Source organism: Aulostomus chinensis, chromosome 5 (genome assembly GCF_037954235.1).
Source record: "Aulostomus chinensis isolate RoL2024-O1b breed Wild chromosome 5, RoL_Achi_v1.0, whole genome shotgun sequence".
NCBI classification, from domain to species: domain Eukaryota; kingdom Metazoa; phylum Chordata; class Actinopteri; order Syngnathiformes; family Aulostomidae; genus Aulostomus; species Aulostomus chinensis.
Window position 1 is genome coordinate 31,599,759 of NC_141324.1, and position 20,976 is coordinate 31,620,734.

Sequence of the window (20,976 nt, forward strand, 5' to 3'; positions counted from 1 at the left end):
ATGTTCAGGAGGAGATGGACTTCCCTTTGTTCTCCTGTTTGACCTGCAATCTTTGGTTCTTTAAATACAGCTGCCGACCTATAAGCCCCGCCCCGTCGGACAGATCAGTGGTGACTACTCGAGTCCCCATCAGGTGTTAGGGAACCAGGGCAGTCTGATGGGAAATGGGCTACTGGAATGGCTCTCTGTAGTCCATAGCCATGGACCTGGATCTGGATTTGCTGTAAAGCTACTAAGAGTAGCCCCCGTGGGAGGGGCTACATGCAGGGGCGACTGGAAACATGGATGCTAGGAAGCCCATATCCAGACTAACAAAAAAAAACAAATTCTGGCCCAGTATTCCTACGTCTGCTTATGGCAACTGCTATAACAACATAAATAGGATGCTCTCCACAGAACCATCCAAAGAGTTCTCTAAGTGGCCCAGTAATAACAACAGAACAGATCCACCTGGGGCTGAGACAGAACAATACTGGAAGGGTATATGGGAGGGAGAGGCATCAAACAGATGCTCAGTTGCTGGTGGATCTCAGATCAGACCACAGGGATGTTCCAGAACCAGATCTAGGCACCATCTCAATATATTCAAGACAGAGTACGAGGTATGAAGAACTAGACAGCACTGGGCTCTGACAACAGCGTCCTAGCCATCAAAGTCTACCTGCAGCAAACAAGCCAAACCTGCAAGGCAGGCAAGCAAAGGACTCGCATGATGACATTGACAGCCACTGACCCCCACCATAAAACACCATGGTACCATGCTTGACACCTGTGGTCCAGCCGATGGTGTCCCCAGACTCAACAGAACTAAGGGATGCTGCCTTTGTGGACCTGCAACTGCAGACAGTAGCAGTTCTGTGTTCAAGGCCTGCAGTTCAGGAGCTGGTTGTCCCAGTTTCAGTGGACCCTGTGCTGCCTTGCAGAGCACATACATGCTATTTATAGAAGGTTGACCAACACAACGGGACTGTTAAGGATAAAAAACTACCAAGATAACATCACCAGGGTGGATGAGTCCTTTTCTACCTGCAGAGTAATAAAGCCATTTTTAACCTTTTATAGGGCACTCATTGAAATACTTGGAAATTTAAAATTTCAACCCTGGAGTGTTATTGGTGGATATGAGAGGACATTTTTTTCTTTTTTGACTTTTTAAAAAAGTGTCAGATTGAGGCTGCAAATCAAAGTCAAACAAGTTACCATATACGGTTCCTCGCCAACCAAGGGTAAAAAAATAATTCCAAATATGTGACTAAATTATTGTAAAAAATACACTTTTAAGGATGAAGAACATTTATTTCAAAATCACCAGGTAGACATATGTTTTACAGAACTTATGACACTTGTGTCAAAATATCACGCATACGATACAGTGCAAAGGGCAGCTCAGCAATTCCCATGTACCTCCGCTTCCAAGAGGGACCCTTGTCACTGAGGTCTGGGGTGTCCAGGTCGTGGCTGGGTGGTATGAAGTCAGGGTCTTCAATGTCATTGTCTCCGCTGTCAGAGTCCTCATCCTCACTGATAGCTGGGTGGGCGGGCACAACAACAGTGTGTGGCACAGAAGGCCTCCTCTTCCCATGGAAGTACTGGGTAGACAGGTGCTGCAAAATAATGTATAATAAATTTTAAAAAAATTAAGAAAAACCCACCTCTATAGAAAAACATATGTATGTATGTATGTATAGATATACATACATATATAGTTTGGTGTTGTTTTTCATGGTGTAAGGCTTACAGTTAAAAAAAAAACACCAAAACATGCCAGAGAAGTGTGATAAAAACTGTCGTAACTTCATGAACTGGTCCTAAATCATGGATATTTAACTATTATTGCCTTTAAAATCTATAGAAAAGGAACACTGTATAAGCTTATACAATTCTGTGGACACACCAATGCACTATTGAGTACTGTTTTCTTAAATTATAATTCATTATTGGTGAAAAAATACATTAGCATGGCTTGCGATATGTTATTGGGCGTATGTCTATTAATAGACTTGCCAGCACTTGCCCTAGTTTTACGTGAGCAAGGCGTATGATCAAATATGGGGTCTCTTTTTTTCACGCGAAAATTTCATAACTTTCTAGAAATCCAACACAATTGACACCTATGTTAACAGTTAGCTAAACTAATCAATAACATGCTGAGTGAGTTTCATCCACTTACCATTGGTAATTTTGATGCTAGAACCGTGGTTTGCGATTCAGCAGTGACCACAAGATGACATTTTTCGACTTCTGGAGAAACGGAGAAGTTGGAGATGAACCAGCTCACTCGTGATTGGTCAGAGGCCACAGTGACTGTGTTGCGATGTAGCCTGACCTTTGCTGATTGGCTGGATGAAGTCACGTGATTCTGCCTCTTCTTTGAGAGACGAGGGGGTGCCATTTTTAAAGCCTGCGGACGTTACCATATATGGTTCCTTGCCCGATAAAGGGTTTTGTAACTATAAGGTGATAAACAACATATGAATAGTACTACTGCAATGCTTAACTTGAATGAAGTGTCTCAGTCGGGGGTTGCGAGGAGTGTCCGTGGTCTCAAAAATTCTGAAGTCAAATATGCATTTGTGTCTGCAACTTCTGATAATATTCACGGTGTAACTCAAGGTTCAGTCTAAGGACCACTGTTATTCAGTCTGTACTAGGCCTGCAACGATTAGTCAACGTTGCCGACAAAAATCGATAATAGCAATAGTCGACAATGAATTCCATCGTCGACTATTGTCGCCAGACGCGTTTTTCCAACAGAGTGAGGCATCTCACTTGATTATAATCTCTGCCGAGAGTCGCTCATGCGCAATAGCGTCTCTGTCTCTGAGTGGTAACATACACGCGCACCAAAACTTCTAAAGTTTGGGAGCATTTTAGCCTGGATACGGCGAATAAAAAGACTACTAGCAAAGGTTGCAAAGCAGACCTTGGTGTCATGGCAGTACCTCAGTGATGCAGGAACATTTAAAGAAGCCCGTCGGGCAGTTGAACGAGACGGAGTCTGACTCGCCTCGGTGAGATTCAAGTAACATTCAAGCCAGTACGGTTTTTAGGACACACATGGTACATTTTAGAAGCGTATTTTCGCTATAAAAGAGAGCTCTCGTGTTATGCCAGACTGTGCCTGACAAACGTGTTTTAAATTCATGAATGTTCAATAAAAGATGTATTTTTCATTGTACCCATCTTTCTTGTGTTTATTATCATTTGCCACATGATTAAATCAACTTCATGCTAAATTTAAGAAAAAATTAATAATTATCCGATTAGTCGACTAATCGTTTCAATAGTCGGTGACTAGTCGACTATAAAAATAGTCGTTAGTTGCAGCCCTAGTCTGTACAAAATGGATCTCCCAACTAGCTGTCCAGATGTATGCAGTCGTGTATCTGCATGCTAAAAACAACATCAAGTTGGACGGCTATCAGCTGCAATGACTAGTATGTCACACTGGCTGTTGAGTTTTCAGCTACATCTCAATGGGTCAAAGACTGTGCATGTTGGGAAAAGCAAGACATGATATCATCCCTGACACACCATTACCCTCATGACAACTTTACACATCATCTGATGTTCCAGGAAAACCGACTGTTGACATCAGAAAGCTGGACACTACTAAAGATGGATGATGATGATCAGTAACCACAGACAGACACATACACATTGAAAGCGTTGCCATTGATTGTTGCCATGGAAACACAAGACCACAGCACTGAGTGAGGCCACACAGTCAGGAGACATGGGACAGGAAGTGACTTTGTATCTGAACTGTCTGGAGATACATCGTCTGCTCTGGAAGTCTTTCTCTACAAAATATTTAATCATTCATTTCTGTGTTTGAATCTCATATCCGGTTTCTGATGGTTGTCATGCCAACTCGAGAAGCTGCCACTCAAAAAAAAAAAAAAAAAAATTGTCCCCACTCTCAGTCGCTATGTGACACAGGGGTATGTGAGGCATCCTACCAGACACTACTCCATCCTTCCGCAAAACTCGGCCGACTCTCTGAAACAGCGTGGCAAGGAAGCTGGCTGACTGGCGCCGTGCGTAAGGGCCACCACTGGTACCATGCTCAGACATGGACCTGAGGAGGGGCAGGATGCTGCGCAGTGATGCAGGCCTCAATAGGGGAGGATCCTGGCACCTGGCACTCTGGCGTGGAACAGTGTTGCACCTCGGTAAACTGGGGAGCCAAAAGCAATCAGATTCTGCATTGTGTCCTTCGCCCGCAGGGATGGCCATCTTGACTACCCTTGGCGCCAGGTGAGCAGTTGTCCTCCACTCGTATCTGCTCAGTGGCTGCTGAAGACCTGGCTCTCTCCACCACGGCTTCCTGTCACAGTGCCAGCGGTAGGAGGCCTGGCTGTGACCCTGGCTTGCACCCTCACTGCCCTCAGGGGGGAGTCGAATTCCTCTCATGGTCGCACACATGCAGGCATTCTCCCAGCGACGAACAGCTGGTTGGTGGACAGCTGGTGGACAACATTCTCCTGCAGCACGCTTGTGCTCGTCATGCTGACAGCCACTCTGGCTTTCTTCCTCTAAGCCACACAACCATCTTCCTGATAGGAAGTTGAGTGTGGAAGATACCTCGTCCAATCAGGCATCAGCAAGCACTCAAGCAGCAGACTGTGGCTTCCTGTTTCAACTGAAACTGAAGCTCTGACTGTTCCTCAGCAGGCGTTATTTTTCTGAGCAGAGACATGAAGGTGATGACACGCAAACACACCAACTTCTGAGCCACTTGACTGATGCGGCGGCGATGTGTCCGAGTTAATGAAGTACCACGTCTGAATACCCTCCACTCTGAATGCCCTCCACTCTGAATGCCCTACACGTCTGCATACCCTCCACTCTGCATACCCTCCACTCTGCATACCCTCCACTCTGCATACCCTCCACTCTGAATGCCCCACACTCTGAATGCCCTACACTCTGAATGCCCCACACTCTGAATGCCCTACACGTCTGCATACCCTCCACTCTGCATACCCTCCACTCTGCATACCCTACACGTCTGCATACCCTCCACTCTGAATGCCCTACACTCTGCATATCCCACACGTCTGAATGCCCTACACTCTGCATGCCCCACACGTCTGAATGCCCTACACTCTGCATACCCTCCACTCTGAATGCCCCACACTCTGAATGCCCTACACTCTGCATATCCCACACGTCTGAATGCCCTACACTCTGCATGCCCCACACGTCTGAATACCCTCCACTCTGCATACCCTCCACGTCTGAATACCCTCCACTCTGAATGCCCCACACTCTGAATGCCCTACACTCTGCATACCCCACACGTCTGAATGCCCTCCACTCTGCATACCCTCCACGTCTGAATACCCTCCACTCTGCATACCCCACACGTCTGAATACCCCACACTCTAAATACCCCACACGTCTGAATACCCTACACTCTGAATACCCCACACGTCTGAATGCCCTACACTCTGAATACCCCACACGTCTGAATGCCCTACACGTCTGAATACCCTACGCGTCTGAATACCCTCCACTCTGAATACCCTCCACTCTGAATACCCTCCACTCTGAATACCCTCCACTCTGAATACCCTCCACTCTGAATACCCCACACGTCTGAATACCCTACACTCTGAATACCCCACACGTCTGAATACCCTCCACTCTGAATACCCTCCACTCTGAATGCCCTCCACTCTGAATACCCCACACGTCTGAATGCCTTCCACTCTGCATAACCTACACTCTGAATACCCTACACGTCTTTATACTCCACCAGCTGAGTTGCAAACGTCTCCCCCACACACGCTCACATGGACTCATCATCAGAATCATAGAAAGATTCTCACACTGAAGCAGATTAGAAGGCAGCAGCAATGGCGGCAGGATGACAACTCACATGCAAACCAGCAGGTTTGTTGTCCAGCAGCAGCGAAACTTTTTAACATTTTGATTAAACATATTTCTTCGCTAAAAATGGACTGTAAATGAGCAATCATGTTTGTATGAGTTTGATTACTTAACGATCATCAGAGGGATTATTTGAAGTTGCTTTAGGTGATTTTGTGTTATGTATGCATGTATGAAATATGTAATGTGTATTTGGACATTCTTCCTAGTACACTGTTCTGACTGATCATACAAGATCTTTAATACCATCTCTTTATCTTTACCGTTTTTCATTTGATCTTATTATCATGATTCTTAATGATTTTATTAAGCTTTTAAAGAATTTTAATCTTTCTGTAAAGCACTTCTTGTATGAAATTGTGCAATATAAATAAAGGTTATCTTTATTTACGTTAAAAAATCAATCAATCAACAAACAAATAAATGGTTTCTCAATCACCCTGATGAGGCTCTTCATTAATCATCATATGAATTTGAATAAACAACAACCACCCACTTCCTGTTCGGCTGTCAAAGAGCGCCATGGCCTCACTTCCCCACACAGCAGCATTAATGGATAAGGGGGTGGGACAGCGCCTTATGTAGGTCAGAGCTGAGCTGCAGCACTCTGAGTCTTCTGAGTCACAGTCCTGCCAGTGACGCCATGTTACAGTTCCTCTTCCTACATGCCACATTGATGAGCCTCAATATGCCGCCGTCACGTCACAGGAGATAAATGGGCTCATTACTGGTCCAAGTCCAGTCAGGTTTATTTGTGTGTCACCAAACCCCAACCAAAGTTCTGTCCTGACTCTGTCCAAGTAGAGCAGGTCCAGCACCTCCCTCCTTCAATGAACCTCCACCCAACAATTCTCCATCAGCAGCACATCCTGCAACAGCAGCCACCAGAACCTTCCTTTACCAGCAGGAAGGTGGAGCAGATCCAGGATCAGTGGGGACTAGGCTTGTCACGATACCAGAAATTTAGTAGTCGATACCAATATCACTTAAATTCCACGATACTCGATACTACGGTAAAAATAAAAAATAAACAAAAAACTCCCCTGTAGTTCACCATACACTCCTTTATTTGAACCAAGTGATGTTGAATGTTGTTCTTCGTAGCAGGGTAGTCAGTCACGTGATCAGCACCGTGGGAGGGTTGCCATATAATCGCTCATTTACAGCCAAAAAACAACGCTAAAGAAGCAGCCAGATCTGGCTCCTCGGTACCAACGGTACTTCGGGTATTCTAGAAAAGTCAGTACCGTCACACTTTCAGAATCTTAGCACCGACTTGGTACCCAAGTATCGGTTCTCGTGACAAGCCTAGTGGGGACACATGTCTGCTTTGACCTGCTGGAGGGAGAGAGAGCGCATGTCACTTCTTCATCACTTCCTCTGCTGAGGAGGTCAAGTGATCTGTGGCATTAGCAGCACAACTCAAATTGTGGAGGATAAAAGACAGAACGAAGGTGGAGGAGGCTCCAAGTGGCGCTGCATCAGTTGACAGGAAGCGAGCTGACCTCCATTACGAACTGAAGTTTCCAGAAAATGGCAGCAAGATCAGGTTAGCCTCACACTCATCAGCAGCCAGTTCACACCTGCAGTTACACCTTGAAATCTTAGCAGTTGTTCCTCCAGCTATTCAGTCCATCCCTCTACCTCTATATCCGTCCGCCCATCCATCCATCTCTCTTGATGTATCATGTGATTGATTATGTGCCGGTTGGAGTGGCAGCAGGTTTGAGTCGCTCTGGTGTCTGAAGTGTTTTGAGTCTGTTTCGTTCCTCCGTGATGAGCAAAATTCCGTGTCAGCAGCGTACACGAGGGACGGCCTTCTCACAGACTACAAGAGCTTCTGTAGGGGCATCGTGGTACCGGCAGAAACTGGGCGCTGCTTCCCCAATAATGACACCTGGGTCACTGGTAACATCAGGGAGCTTCTCCACCTGAAAAAGCAGGTTGTCAGGGAGGGTGACCGGGAGAAGCTCAGGTAGGTACAGCATGAGCTAAAGGGAAGGCTGAAGCCAGCAAAGGTGGACTATAAAAGGACAGTGGGGCGTAAACTGCAGCAGAACTGCACTTGGAAGGTCTGGAAGGAATGGGAAACATCTCAGGCTACTCAGGGAGGAACAGCCAGGTCCTGGATGAGGATGTGGAAAAGGCCAATGACTTCCACCTGTTCTGTGGCCAGTGTCCCTCCTTCCACAGACTCAGCTGTCCTTCTCCTCCACTGTCTCCTGAATGCACCCCCCCCCCCCCCAAGCTGCTGAATCAATCAGGTACACACCTGCGCACACACACCTGCCACATGCTGGCTGGAGTTCACTATTCTGATTCAGTTTCACGGGTCTGTACACCATTCATCTATCTCTCCATCTGTCGGCTATCATCTATTAATCCCTCTCTTCATCATGACTGCAGTTGGAGGCCAAACTGCAGGCTGCATGTGAGCATCAATAATCCAATTTACAGCAACAGGGGAAGTGATTTAATCCCACCAGATTACACCAGTAATCCCTCACCAGGCAGTTGGAGCTGAGCAGAGTAATCTGACATTTACCAAGATTTACAGACCCACAGCCAGGTGGCGCTCCATCCGACACCAGCTGGTTCAGTTGCAAAATGAAAATGACTGTCCCTCAAACAGGTGTCCCACCTGTCCCTCATACAGGGTTGATCGTGTGTGACCCCGTTCCCACCTGGTCCTGACGTGGTCCGAGCCCCAATAGTCAGGCCTCTCGCTGGTTCTAACACGCGTCTGTTTCTGTCCTGGTCACCGGTCAGAGATTCACAGCAGAGGAGAAACCACAGCCACGTTTGTTCCTGACAACCCAACAGCCAGAGAGGTTGGTTGCTGCAACAACAATAATGTCTGTCTACGGCTGTTGTCTGGACCAGATGTTGAAATAACAGCAGTTAGCGTAGTGATGGTAGTAACAACAATAGTAATGATGTGTGTACTAATACTCCTCCAGTCTGTATTTCCTGCTTGTCAAAGCACATCAGCTGATGAGGCTCCTTCAATGAGGCCCAGGCCACAGTAGCGTTCAAACTATTGACAGAATGTGGCCTCATCTGGTCCAGACCAGCTCAGAATCTGGATCAGATCTCTGGACTCCTTGTGTGTGTTCACACCTGCTGTCATGGCTGACCACTATGGTCACATTCCTAGTAGCAGGTGTGATCAGGACCAAAGGTTAACCTGTTGGTCCTGATCTTAAATGTCGTTGAAACACTTAAGTGGTGACGTGGGCGTCCCTTATTAGCTGGTAACAGTGACGTTGCAAGCGGCGCTGCAGTGGCCTGCAGTACAGCGGCGCTGCAGTGGCCCATGAGCCACCCACGTTTCTCTAGCAGGTCCTGAAATAGGCTGGAGTTTATTTTTGAGTTGGACTTGTTTTGTTTCAGGAGGGACATCCTGCCTCCGCTCCGCCATCCTGATAAGAGACCACCACTTCCTCCATGAACTGGCTTCCATTGTCCTGCAGAAGTCCTCATCCAGCCAGATCACATCAGTGTCACGTGTGTCCACAGGTGACAGCACAAAAACTCAGAATATCAGTGACCAATAATCCTGGGAAGCCTGCAAGGCCTCGCCCTCAGCAGCTTAACAGGAGAGAGGATGACCACTGTGACCTTTGACCCGTAAAAGGTCAATGTTCAATTGATACAGAATGAAAGCAAACTCCATCCGAAGACGTAATCAATGTGGCAGTAGTTCCTGACTCTGAAGTCCTGTGTCTCCATGGCAACAAGCCAACTAAAACTTTACCTGAGATACTAATCTGAGAGCACACACTAATATCAACTGGTCTGTGTGCAGGGTTGACAGGATTATTAGAAGTGGGAAGGTCAGCTGTTTGAGAAGGTGGTCAAATTAGGGTGGGAATGAGATGTATGTGTGTGTGTGTGTGTGTGTGTGTATGTGTGTGTGTGTGTGTGTGTGTGTGTGTGTCAGTGTTAATAGGCTTGGGGGTGCCATTTCCTTGGATAAAGCACTTTGTCAGTGAGCTGCCGAGGAGGCTAAAACCATAAATGCCAGAGACCACCACTCTGTGTCAGCGGATGAGGCTAACTAAGGCTAAGCTACACATGTCCGGGACATGTGGCTTGTTCTCATGAGAGGGAACATCAGGAATATGAGAACACAAGTTGAATGGAACCTAAGAGACGAACATTCGAATAGATGATGTAGCTGAAACAGCAAGAGACATGACACAAATTCCAGGTGCTGACTGGTCAGACGCTAATCAGCAGATCAGTGGGCTGATTTGTTCTCTCCAAAATTGCATGACCTGAGTTTCTCAGGGCCAATCAGATGATGAAACCCCACAAGACAATTTCTCCCTCTGTCCCTTGGAAGGGATGTGTCCTGATGCTGGAGGAGATTCCCAGACGAAGGGAGGGCTAACACAGCATCAGGAGAAGAATCCCAACATCCACCTCTGTGTCCCAACATCCACACCTGTGTCCCAACATCCACACCTGTGTCCCAACATCCACCTCTGTGTCCCAACATCCACACCTGTGTCCCAACATCCACCTCTGTGTCCCAACATCCACACCTGTGTCCCAACATCCACCTCTGTGTCCCAACATCCACACCTGTGTCCCAACATCCACCTCTGTGTCCCAACATCCACCTCTGTGTCCCAACATCCACCTCTGTGTCCCAACATCCACACCTGTGTCCCAACATCCACCTCTGTGTCCCAACATCCACACCTGTGTCCCAACATCCACCTCTGTGTCCCAACATCCACCTCTGTGTCCCAACATCCACACCTGTGTCCCAACATCCACCTCTGTGTCCCAACATCCACACCTGTGTCCCAACATCCACCTCTGTGTCCCAACATCCACACCTGTGTCCCAACATCCACCTCTGTGTCCCAACATCCACCTCTGTGTCCCAACATCCACACCTGTGTCCCAACATCCACCTCTGTGTCCCAACATCCACACCTGTGTCCCAACATCCACCTCTGTGTCCCAACATCCACACCTGTGTCCCAACCCAGGAGAAACCCAGGATTCTAAACCCTAACCACCCATGGCATCAGCAGCCAACATCACCACAGAGGTGTCCACCAATCAGGAGGCCCCAGCACCTCAACACAGACCCCTTGGCTTGGTCACTCCTGCTGATTGTGGTTGCCGTTTCCTGTCCATGATGACGAGAACTATACTGCTGCCTTATGCTGGCCGCTGATCAGACATGTTGCTGGAAGGAGGACCCCAGGAGTATCCAAGAAGAACCCCAGGAGTATCCCAGGAGAACCCCAGGAGTATCCCAGGAGGACCCCAGGAGTATCCAAGAAGAACCCCAGGAGTATCCCAGGAGAACCCCAGGAGTATCGCAGGAGAACCCCAGGAGTATCGCAGGAGAACCCCAGGAGTATCGCAGGAGAACCCTTCAGACAAATCCATCAAATTCTATTAACGATTACACCGGACCGCCCCCCGCGGGATTTTCCCTTACCGTAAACCCGGAGCCATCCCTGCTGCTGGCACACGGTGTCCACTAGGATCCGGTCTACTGGGGGGTCCAGGAGGCTGAGCGAGTCCACGTCGCCAGCTCCCAAGTCCGTGTCCATGACCGGACGGAAAAACTTGTCCTCGTCCAACCAAGTCCTCCACGAGTAGCCGAAGTCCCAAGTGGAGACTTCAGGAGTTAAAGCGGAGGTCTTTCACTCAACAGCGAGTTCCGTCGTGTGTCCGCCGGAGGCTCCTAGCTAGCCGTTAGCCGGGACAGCAGTCCGGCAGCCCGGCTGGCTGGCCCTCATTGTTCCGCTCCTCCAGAGTAGATTCGCGGGTCACAACTTCCCGCTAACCGGCGTCCCGAGGAGGCGGAGCCTCACTGACGGTTCGGTACAGGTTCACACCAGAGCCGCTGTTAAATCCGGTGTGAGCCGCTGAACTCACGCGTGTCACTTCGGCCAGTGCTCCGCACGCCTCCGGGCACGAGCCTCACACCATGCGCGCTCCCGCGCGCAGTAGTTCATCGAAGCTTTGACAGACGAATATGACCAAAATCAACGTGAACAAGAATGATGGAATTCAAAGACGACGGCAACAATAACACCAGTTTAAATATTCAAAGTCTAGACTAAACACAAACTTCTGCTCATCTTTTCCAAAATGAAGACATGGGAACTGTTTCTTCTTCGGCTACCACGTCTTGAGATCGTGGACGCGGCTGAGCAGCGCCCCCTGCTGGCGCCACCCCTGAAACTCTGTTCCGTTATTAACGTCTGTCAAAAGAACACTTCGTTTCAATCGGAATGCACAGTAATACACAATAATTGAAGTACAACGTTTCACACCGCAAAATTAATTACAGAATCTAACATGTAAAGTTTTGCGAACGACACTTTTCAGTCACCAACGTGAAAAATGATTTCCTGAAATGTTCATATATCCGGTCAGAGGTTTTGTCCCCGACTAAAGGCGGATGGGCGGAGCTTGGGAACCGGAAGTGTCCACTTTCAAAGCAACAGTATCCTCCAAACTCAGTACTCTCGTGCTTTTCTTCCGACACTGCTGCTAAATGAACTGAAACAGGTTTTCAAGGTGTGGTCTGGGGACCTCCCACTGTTCCTTGAGGGTCTTGCAAGGGTCCCTAAAATACAGAAGACTTTCTCACCAATGAGTTTTAAATTTGTATTCTCAAAATGTAAATATTTCATTGTAGTTACATTTACAGCTCTTCATTTTTGAGTTCAGACACATTTTAACCCTAAATTTCCAGGACTTTATCCCTTTGAAAATGAGAACATCCACACTGATTTCAGGAGGATGGACAACGAGCAGCACCAACACGCATGAAAGTGACTGACATTTACATCTCCGGACTTCACGTGGAAACAGCTGTATGTCTTTCAAAAGGGCTGAGCCCCAACAGAAGAAGAAGCCACTTCCTGTTTTCTTGTTAAGATTTTATTATGCTTAAAAAAGAAAAATAAGAGACAGAGGAGGTGGTGATCAAAGAAAAAGAAAAATATATATTCAAATATCTTTATACTTCTATTCATCAAATGATTAACAATGCAAAGAAAATAATCCTGTAGTAGTAGTGCTTACATAAAGTTCAATATAGACTTTTATTATAACAAAATAGGCAGTTTACCAGGGTTAAATATCTCTCAAAATCTCTGGTACAATAATCACCTTTGCATCTGGCGCTCGCTCGCCCACCGGCTCACTCGCCGCAATATGATCAGACATCATTTTCATGGTAAGACACTGAAGACACTGACGGACGCCTTTGGCCATCTGACGGGTTCACGCTGGCCTCGCGGAGGACGCCGCGCCACCTCACACAAGCCCATGAAGAAATTATAACACCGTAAAATCAAAGAGTTTGAGTGAGTTTAGGCTGTGAAGGTTTGGCTCTGGCGGGTCTGTGCGGTCTCATTCGCTCATTCACACCGCCAACATCATCTCAGTCTTTATTGGCGGAGAGAAGCTCTAATATTCTTGTTACATTTTTAATCACAACTTTGAAATGATCTGAATTTTAAAGGTTTCAGTGTAATGAGACTTACTGTCACACTTGGTTACATTTTCCTTGTTTTCCCATAATTACAATTTTCTGATAATCTCACATTAATACCAATAAAGTGTTTTATTTAATATTATTGACTCCTTGTTAATATTTTTCAATTTCTTGTTATATTTCCTGATTGAGTTTTCTTGCTATTTTGAAAGTGACGTAATGTCAATATTTTGTAATTAACTTTTCTGATACTTTGATAATTTTATCATTTATTTTCTGTAGTTATAAAGTTTTTATTGCAGAATTGAAGTTTATTCCAAAAATGAAATAGTTTTCGCCGTAACGATACATTTCCTGTAGATATGGACGGTTTTCTTGTGGTTATTTGCTAATCGAGTCGACTTGACTCACGTCTCCTGTCCCGAGTCACAGTTGTAGAAACGAGCGGAGACATTCTTCTCACAGAGACAATTTCATCGTATCTAAGAACGCACATTTTTACAGTGTCAATCAAAAAACTGAAACGGTGACCTCTGACCTCATTAAAGGGCAACAAGCTTCAGGTGTCAAATTGTAAAATCACATTGCATTAAAATATGGTCACAGCGCCCTCTGGTGGCAGAGCGGTGACCCTGCAACCTCCTGACGGATATCCGGCAGCAGCGACGAGCAACAAAATGAAAGCAAGAACAACGGAGCGCCGAACGGAAGAGAGAAGCCGTGACAGAGGAGAGGGGGCTGATGGGAAATCAAACGGGGTATAACTGACATGCTGTTAAAGCTCAAACGTGCAAAGTTTTGCGTTTCCTGTCGCCTTCGTGCGGACCGACAGACGCTGCCTGAGACTGGCGCTCCGTCCACCTCGTCACTTCCTGACAAGACAAAAAAAACAACAAGAAAAAAAACACAAAGAAAGATCATCTGATTCGTACATTTCTCCCCGTTGCCTTCATGGACTCGCCTCTGTCTCCTCCCTTAGACATGGGGGGCGGGGGGAGGGGGCGGTACCATGACATGTGACCTCGTCAGACATGCTGTGTGCTTTACTCTGCTGGTCTCGGCGCCAGGAACTCTGGCAATGGCGTCTAATCAGGCAAACGTGAGAGCGAATCACACTGCGGTCAGCCTGGATCTCCTGATGGAGGTCGGGTGGGGGAGGGGGGCTGCTGCCTGCAGGTCTTTTTAAAATAAAACAAAGTGACTGGAGGGAGGAGGCTCGGAGCTCGGTGACCTTCATAACTTCTCCTTGGACTGGACCCAGATGAACGGACCCGACTGCTCTTCAATGATCTGCTTCACCTGCTCGTAGATCTCCTCCAACGTGTCGCCCTGCACCGCCGCTGCGCGCGCGCACACACACGCACACACACACACACACACACACACACACAAATGGTCAACATAGTCACACGCATGCATGTACGTAAACGTTCACACAATGATCAGCTGTGGCAGCTCTTAGCATCGGGGCCTTTAACACCTGAAGTTTGTCAAGATAGTTTTCATGAACATGAACAGGTGATGACTGGGAATATCGACAGGCCCCTCTGGTTCCACCAGGTCTCCATTATCCACCAGCAACTCCTTCAGCTGCCAGGATGAAACCAGTAGCTCGGGTGATTTAATAGTAACTGGCCGGACCGTTCATCCTCAAAGGATAGAACTTATTTGGCAGCAACAACGTCACTCAACTGAGTAACCAACCCACCAGAGTCCACATCTCTCATCGACTGGATTCTTGCCACCAACCCTGACAGAATTGTAACTTCTGGTGTCTTTTGACTGTGACATTGTGTCATTTTCTGCATGTGGACGACTCAGGTCTCCAATACACATCGGATAGAGGGGAGAACATTGACGTTCATCTCCATATTCAGGATGTAATTTCCATCAGCTGGGAGTGATTCAAATGAATTCCTTCTGTTGAGGATGCCTGGAATTTCCTTCACTGTGAATTCATGAAGGTGGTTGATGAACATGCACCATGGTGACCAATCAGAGTCACAGGTCATCATCTACCCTGATTCGTTCAGAGCTAATTTGTCTTTTTAAACTACGAGATAAGGCCTGGGCAAAAGTCAGACCTTCTAAAGATCCTGATGACTGGGAATCTTACAGATATTCAAGGAATCTATCCACGACTAAAACCAGACCTGCTAAATCCCCCTACTGTAAGGACTGCCTTTCTAAAGATTTTCAGAACCCCAGACCGTTTTGGAAACAAATCAATAGTATTCTTCATAGAACTAACAATAGTTCTACAAACTCACTGAGGATCAATAAGGAAACTGAATGATTCTTCTGGAATCTCCAAAGCGTTCAATAATCCTTTTTCTTCTATTTGTAGTTCATTCTTTTCAGCTCCTCCTCTTTTCTAGCACCTCCTCTGTCAGTTCTTCTCATGTAACTGCTGTTGGCAGCTCCTTCCCGTTCAGTAAAATCCCACCTGTGGAAGTTTATCGTGGCATCTGCGAACCGAAGGACAGTGCTGGACCTGATGGGACTGAAGCCAAGTCTATTAACTTTGCTGCTCATATCTCAGCAAGCCAGCATGCAAAATCGCACTAAAAAACATCCGCAAAACTCACGGAAGGTGAACCGCATCACAGCGAGGGACCTCTGTATCCTCAGCGTTTGATGGTGGTCAACTCACTGGATCAATCTGCATTGATCTCATCGAAGCTCCTGACCGACTCCTTGATAAGCTCCCCCCACTGGTCTAGCAGGCTTTACTACGGGTTCATGCAAACTTACACAACAGACACCATTGTGTTTAAGGGTATACAATCTGATTATTTAGTTATGGGAAAGGTGTTCCTCAAGGTTCCACTTTCCTCTACATTTTTCAATTCTTAAGAATGATCTTCCACAAATTTGTTCTGATTGCCATGTTCATCTGGATGCTGATGATGCTGCTATTTATGCATCTGATTCTGATTTATCACAACTTCAAAGTTCACTCCAGTCTGACTTTAACTTAGTCCAACAATGGTTTCACAACAACAAGTTTGTAGTGAACAAAAAGAAATCCTGCTGGATGCTGTGTGGTACCAGATATGCCACTCGCACAAGTAATGATTCGAGTTGAAACTTTTACGATGGATTACCTCTTGAGAAGGTTGACACGTTTCAATACCTGGGTGTCTGGCTTGATCCTGACCTTTCCTTTAAGTCTCATATTGATTCACATGAATTGTTTCACTCTTCAAGTTAGAAAACGAACAGTCTCACAGCTAGTATTTCCTATAGTTGACCACACAGATAGGGTTTATCAAGACTACAAAAGTCTGTGCAGATTCATTCTGGGGTGTCCCTGCCGTCCTCATCCTTGTCCTATGTATGAATCACTGGACCTACTCCCACTTAACTCACCGGCTACAGCGCGATACCTTGTTCCATTCACATCCTCTAACCCACTTAGACGTAGTCAATACCCTTCTTCCGCTGTTCCACGAATCTCCAAAAATGTGGTCATCGGGCCTTAAACTCAAAGCCCCTCTGAGAGGAACAGCCTGCTCGACTCTCCCAGCCATTTCTTCCTTTCATACTTTGAGGTCATCGTTCCCTGCTCATCTTAAAACATCTTGTTCCTGTTTTAACTGTATTATTAACGCCTTGTGAACGGTATGTAGGGTGTGCGTGATGACTGTGTGATGACAGTGTGTAAATGTGGCGGCAGCGTCTCACCCGTGAAGTGCTCAGTGAACTCCTGCTCCAGCTTGGCGGCGCGATCAAAGGTCTTCCTGCCTTGCTCCTCCGTCAGACGCTTGTTCATCTCCCTGCAACAGGAAAACAAGAAACGCGTCACATGGATGGCGGACAAGTGAATGCTGGCGCAACTTGCTGCCGCTGCTCACTGGCAACTTTTCAACCTCCTTTTTTGAGTTCTTCTTAACTTTTTGAACCTGTCAGCCTCTCAGACCTTTTTGATCAATCCTGTGGTTTTCCGACCTAATCAGACAATGCAATTCCCGTCACGTGGAATACTTCCTTGATCTACCGGCACCACCATTTGTGTGAGACTTCGTGAACCTGAAGCTCACCTGGCGTCCTTCACTGGCCGCCGATGCCTCCATCCACAATGCGGGCCGGTAGGGTACACATCCTGCTTGTTCTCTGCCTGGCTCTTTTAACAGCCTGCTCACAAGCCAGTGATGGGTTTGCTCCAGTACTCGGCCACTGACCTGCTCCGGCTGCGCTTCCACCGCCCTGGACCTGCGCCGGAGGTCCTCCATCTTCACCCGGACATCGCCTTCCAGCCCCATATACGTCCACCGAGGGTGGATTTCCAGCATAACAGCTCAACAGTAATAAAGTCCATCTGGTCCAGCTCTCGTCACCCTCCATGCTTCACCAGCTGGGCTGTTGACCACAGTGTATTAGCCCGCCTAGCCTGGTCGGCTAACACGACCACCAGCTGTGACAACACCTCACTCAACTTGGCTCTGCTACCCGGTGTTTGTGCCTGCGTCCAGCTCGTTTGAGTCCACTGTTTGTGAGCTGTCTGGTCCCACTCCGGCCATCACTGCTACTGTGTACCGCCCCCCCAAAACCAAATAATGAATTTCTAAATGACTGTGCTGCCTTCCTCACCCGCCTCTCTCTCACCAAACATAACCCTACTGGCTGATTTCAGTATCCACATGGACAACGCCAATCTGCCTCTCACCAGAGACTTCACCTCCTGTGTGGAGATTTTTGGATGTCAGCGACATACCACATCCTGGATTTAATCTGCTGCTCTGGTGTCGCTTCTTCCGACCTTACAGCTGATGAACTCCCCTTATAACCACTTTGGCCTCTCATTTACAGTGAAACTCACTCTCTCCATCTCCAAAAAAACATTGCATGTCATTCCGGAATATAAAGAATATTAACCATGCCACTCTCAACTCAAATATCTGCACCTCCTGACTAGAGGTCGACCGATACGGGTTTTTCTAAAGCCGATGCCGATATTTAGAAGTCAGAGTCAGCCGATGGCCGATATGAGCTGCCGATTTTTTTGGGCCGATATGCTATGGTATTGTCCTTAATTGGCATGCTAAAATATCATACTAATAAGAGGACGTACAACACTTGTGTGTGTGTGTGTGAGTGAGTGAGTGAGTGAGTGAATGAGAGAGAGAGAGAGAGAGAGAGAGACCCTCGCTGTTCCACAGTGACATTACTAAGAAATACGACAGGAAATAAAAACTAAAGTAAAGCGTTTTCATGCTTTCTTTCTAATTAAACTAATTAACGCGTTAAAGTCAAGTTTTGGTCGAGAAAATAAGGGAAATGTTCCGATGCCGACCGGGGGGGGGGGCGGCGCACGGCCCGCTACTTCTTATGATGCGCGTTGTTTGGGGGGGGCTTTATTCATTATAATGAGGGGGGGGGGGGGGGGCGACCGAGGCACTGTCTCTGTTCACTACACGGACCGCGGACCAGATACTCCGCCCTGGCTACTGCTGGCGGTAATTCTCGCGAGGCCAGTGACGGAATTCAGTTTGGAGAGGCACGAGAATGTTTTTATTTTGAATAATACGGGACATTTACGGGAAAATACTGATACGGGAGGAGGGCGGGAAAGAGGGGTGAAATACGGTAGTTTCCCGGCCAAAACGGGAGACTTGACGGCTATGAGCGAGCAACGTTTCATTTTGAGCAGAAAATGCTATTTGTTTTTACTTTCGCTAAATGAAGCAACAGATTACAACTTATGAGAGCAAATATATGACTTTAGGACACTGGAATATAAGAATTGAAGCCTTTCCTGTTGGCCCTCTGGTTCTGAATGAACAGCGCTGCGCCGGGTCGTAAATAGCTGCCCGCAGATGTGCCTGACTGAAAATCGGCGCGACCAAATTAAATAATCGGCCGATGCCGATTTACTAAAAAATAGCAAAAATCGCCCGATCGATCGGTCGACCATTACTCCTGACTTCCACAATCTATCCACCGCTGATGATCCGGTCTCTCATTACAACACTGGACTCTACCGCACTCTTAATTTCTTTGCTCTGCTAAAAAACAGATGTTTCCTTTTCTGTCTCTGCCCCTTGGTTCACCCCGAACTCCGTCTCATGAAAGTCAAAGGTAGGCAACTGAAACGTCTACATAGAAAACCTGGTCTCACGATTCAAAAGGAAATGTACAATAACCACGTATTACCTTGTAAGGACTCCATTGCCAGCACCAAAACCCACTACAACTCCGGAATAATCACTGCCAATCGAGGAAACTGCAAGTCACTGGTCTCTCTGCTCAATAACATCACCAAACCGCAGGACTCTCTCCCTTCTCACTTCTACACGATCTCCTTCTGCAACTCTACCATGTCATGTTAGTTCCTCACCTCAGCATCTCAGCAGACCTTCACCCGTTCACACGCCCCTTTTCCACCTTCCATCTCCCCACTCTCTCAGAAATCACAGAACTCATCTGGAAACCCAAACCATCCACTTGCCAACTGGATCGCCTCCCCACACAACCTCCCCCTCATCTCTGCCATCATCCCCTCCTCTCTCACCTCTGGAACTGTCCCTACGTCCTTCAAAATGGCTGCCATCACCCCAATTTTGAAAAAACCCAGTGCCGACCCCTCCAAGTTCAACAACTTCCGCCACATATCTAATTTCCCCTTCATCTCCAAAATCCTCGAAAAAACAGTTGCCTCCCAATGCCATTCACACCTGCCCCACAACAACCTGTATGAACAGTTCCAGTCCAGTTTCCGCCCACTCCATAGCACTTATCAAAATCACCAACGACCTCCTCATGGCAGCTGACTCTGGACTCCTCACCATCCTCATCCTCATCCACCTGAGTGCAGCCTTCGATACCATCTGTCACACTACCCTCCTCAACAGACTACGTCCCATCGGCATCACCCACAGTCCCCTGGATTGGTTCACATCTTACCTCTCTGGCTGCACTCTATTATTTATTCACTCTATTATTTATTCAGCTCAAGTCTCATAAATCCATCCCCTCCTCCATTACTTCTGGCGTGCCCCAGGGCTCTGTCCTGGGCCCCTACTCTTCATCATCTACCGCCTTCCTGCAAATTCAACATTCATTTCCACTGTTATGCCGATGACACCCAGCTCTACCTCAACACCAAACCCTCATCCTCTCTGCTGCCCATCTCCCTCACTGACTGCGTCTCTGAAATAAAAACCTGGTTCACCCAAAACTTCCTCAAACTAAACGTCAATAAAACCGAGGTTCTCCTCGTTGGCACCAAACCCACACTTTCCAAATCCAACAGTTTTCCCTCACTATTGACAACTCCCCCGTCTCACCTTCCCCCCAAGTTAAGAGCCTGGACAGCACACCATCCTTTCAATCCCACACCAACAACGATACCTGGTCTGCCTACTTCCAGCTACGTAGCATCAACTGCCTCCGCCCCTCCCTTACCCCCATCCTTGTTCACAGCCTCATCACCTCCCGCCTGGATGACAAACTCTCTCCTCTTCGACCACCCTCCCAAATCCCTTCATAAACTCCAACTGGTCCAGAATTCAGCTGCTCCCATCATAACTCGGACTCCCTCCACCCACCATATCACTCCGGTCCTCCAACAGCTCCACTGGCTCCTGGGTCAG

The 20,976-nt window shown here is 47.3% G+C and overlaps 2 protein-coding genes across 26 annotated transcripts in view; both read right to left on the reverse strand.

Moving 5' to 3' along the window:
* rasal2 (RAS protein activator like 2) overlaps window positions 1–12,311 on the reverse strand; it is a 41,059-nt gene extending 28,748 nt beyond the window's left edge. Inside the window, exons 1-2 of one of the 6 annotated variants that reach the window (XM_086204734.1) lie at window positions 11,366–12,306; window positions 1,405–1,604 (exon numbers count right to left, since the gene is read on the reverse strand). In XM_086204734.1, the coding sequence (XP_086060860.1) occupies window positions 1,405–1,604; window positions 11,366–11,382 (217 nt within the window). In that variant the 5' untranslated portion in view covers window positions 11,383–12,306. Of the gene's footprint in view, window positions 1–1,404; window positions 1,605–2,170; window positions 3,898–3,962; window positions 4,746–11,365 lie in introns of those variants that run through there. The other 5 variants (XM_086204736.1, XM_086204741.1, XM_086204737.1 and 2 more) reach the window with 5 other exon arrangements.
* A 485-nt stretch (window positions 12,312–12,796) lies between these two features.
* Window positions 12,797–20,976, reverse strand: part of dlg1b (discs large MAGUK scaffold protein 1b) — an 86,374-nt gene continuing 78,194 nt past the window's right edge. For 12 of the 20 annotated variants that reach the window (XM_086204744.1, XM_086204742.1, XM_086204743.1 and 9 more), the window contains 2 exons: window positions 17,069–17,160; window positions 12,798–14,721 (listed from right to left, as the gene is read on the reverse strand). In XM_086204744.1, the coding sequence (XP_086060870.1) occupies window positions 14,615–14,721; window positions 17,069–17,160 (199 nt within the window). In that variant the 3' untranslated portion in view covers window positions 12,798–14,614. Of the gene's footprint in view, window positions 14,722–17,068; window positions 17,161–20,976 lie in introns of all 20 variants that reach the window. The other 8 variants (XM_086204763.1, XM_086204762.1, XM_086204752.1 and 5 more) reach the window with 2 other exon arrangements.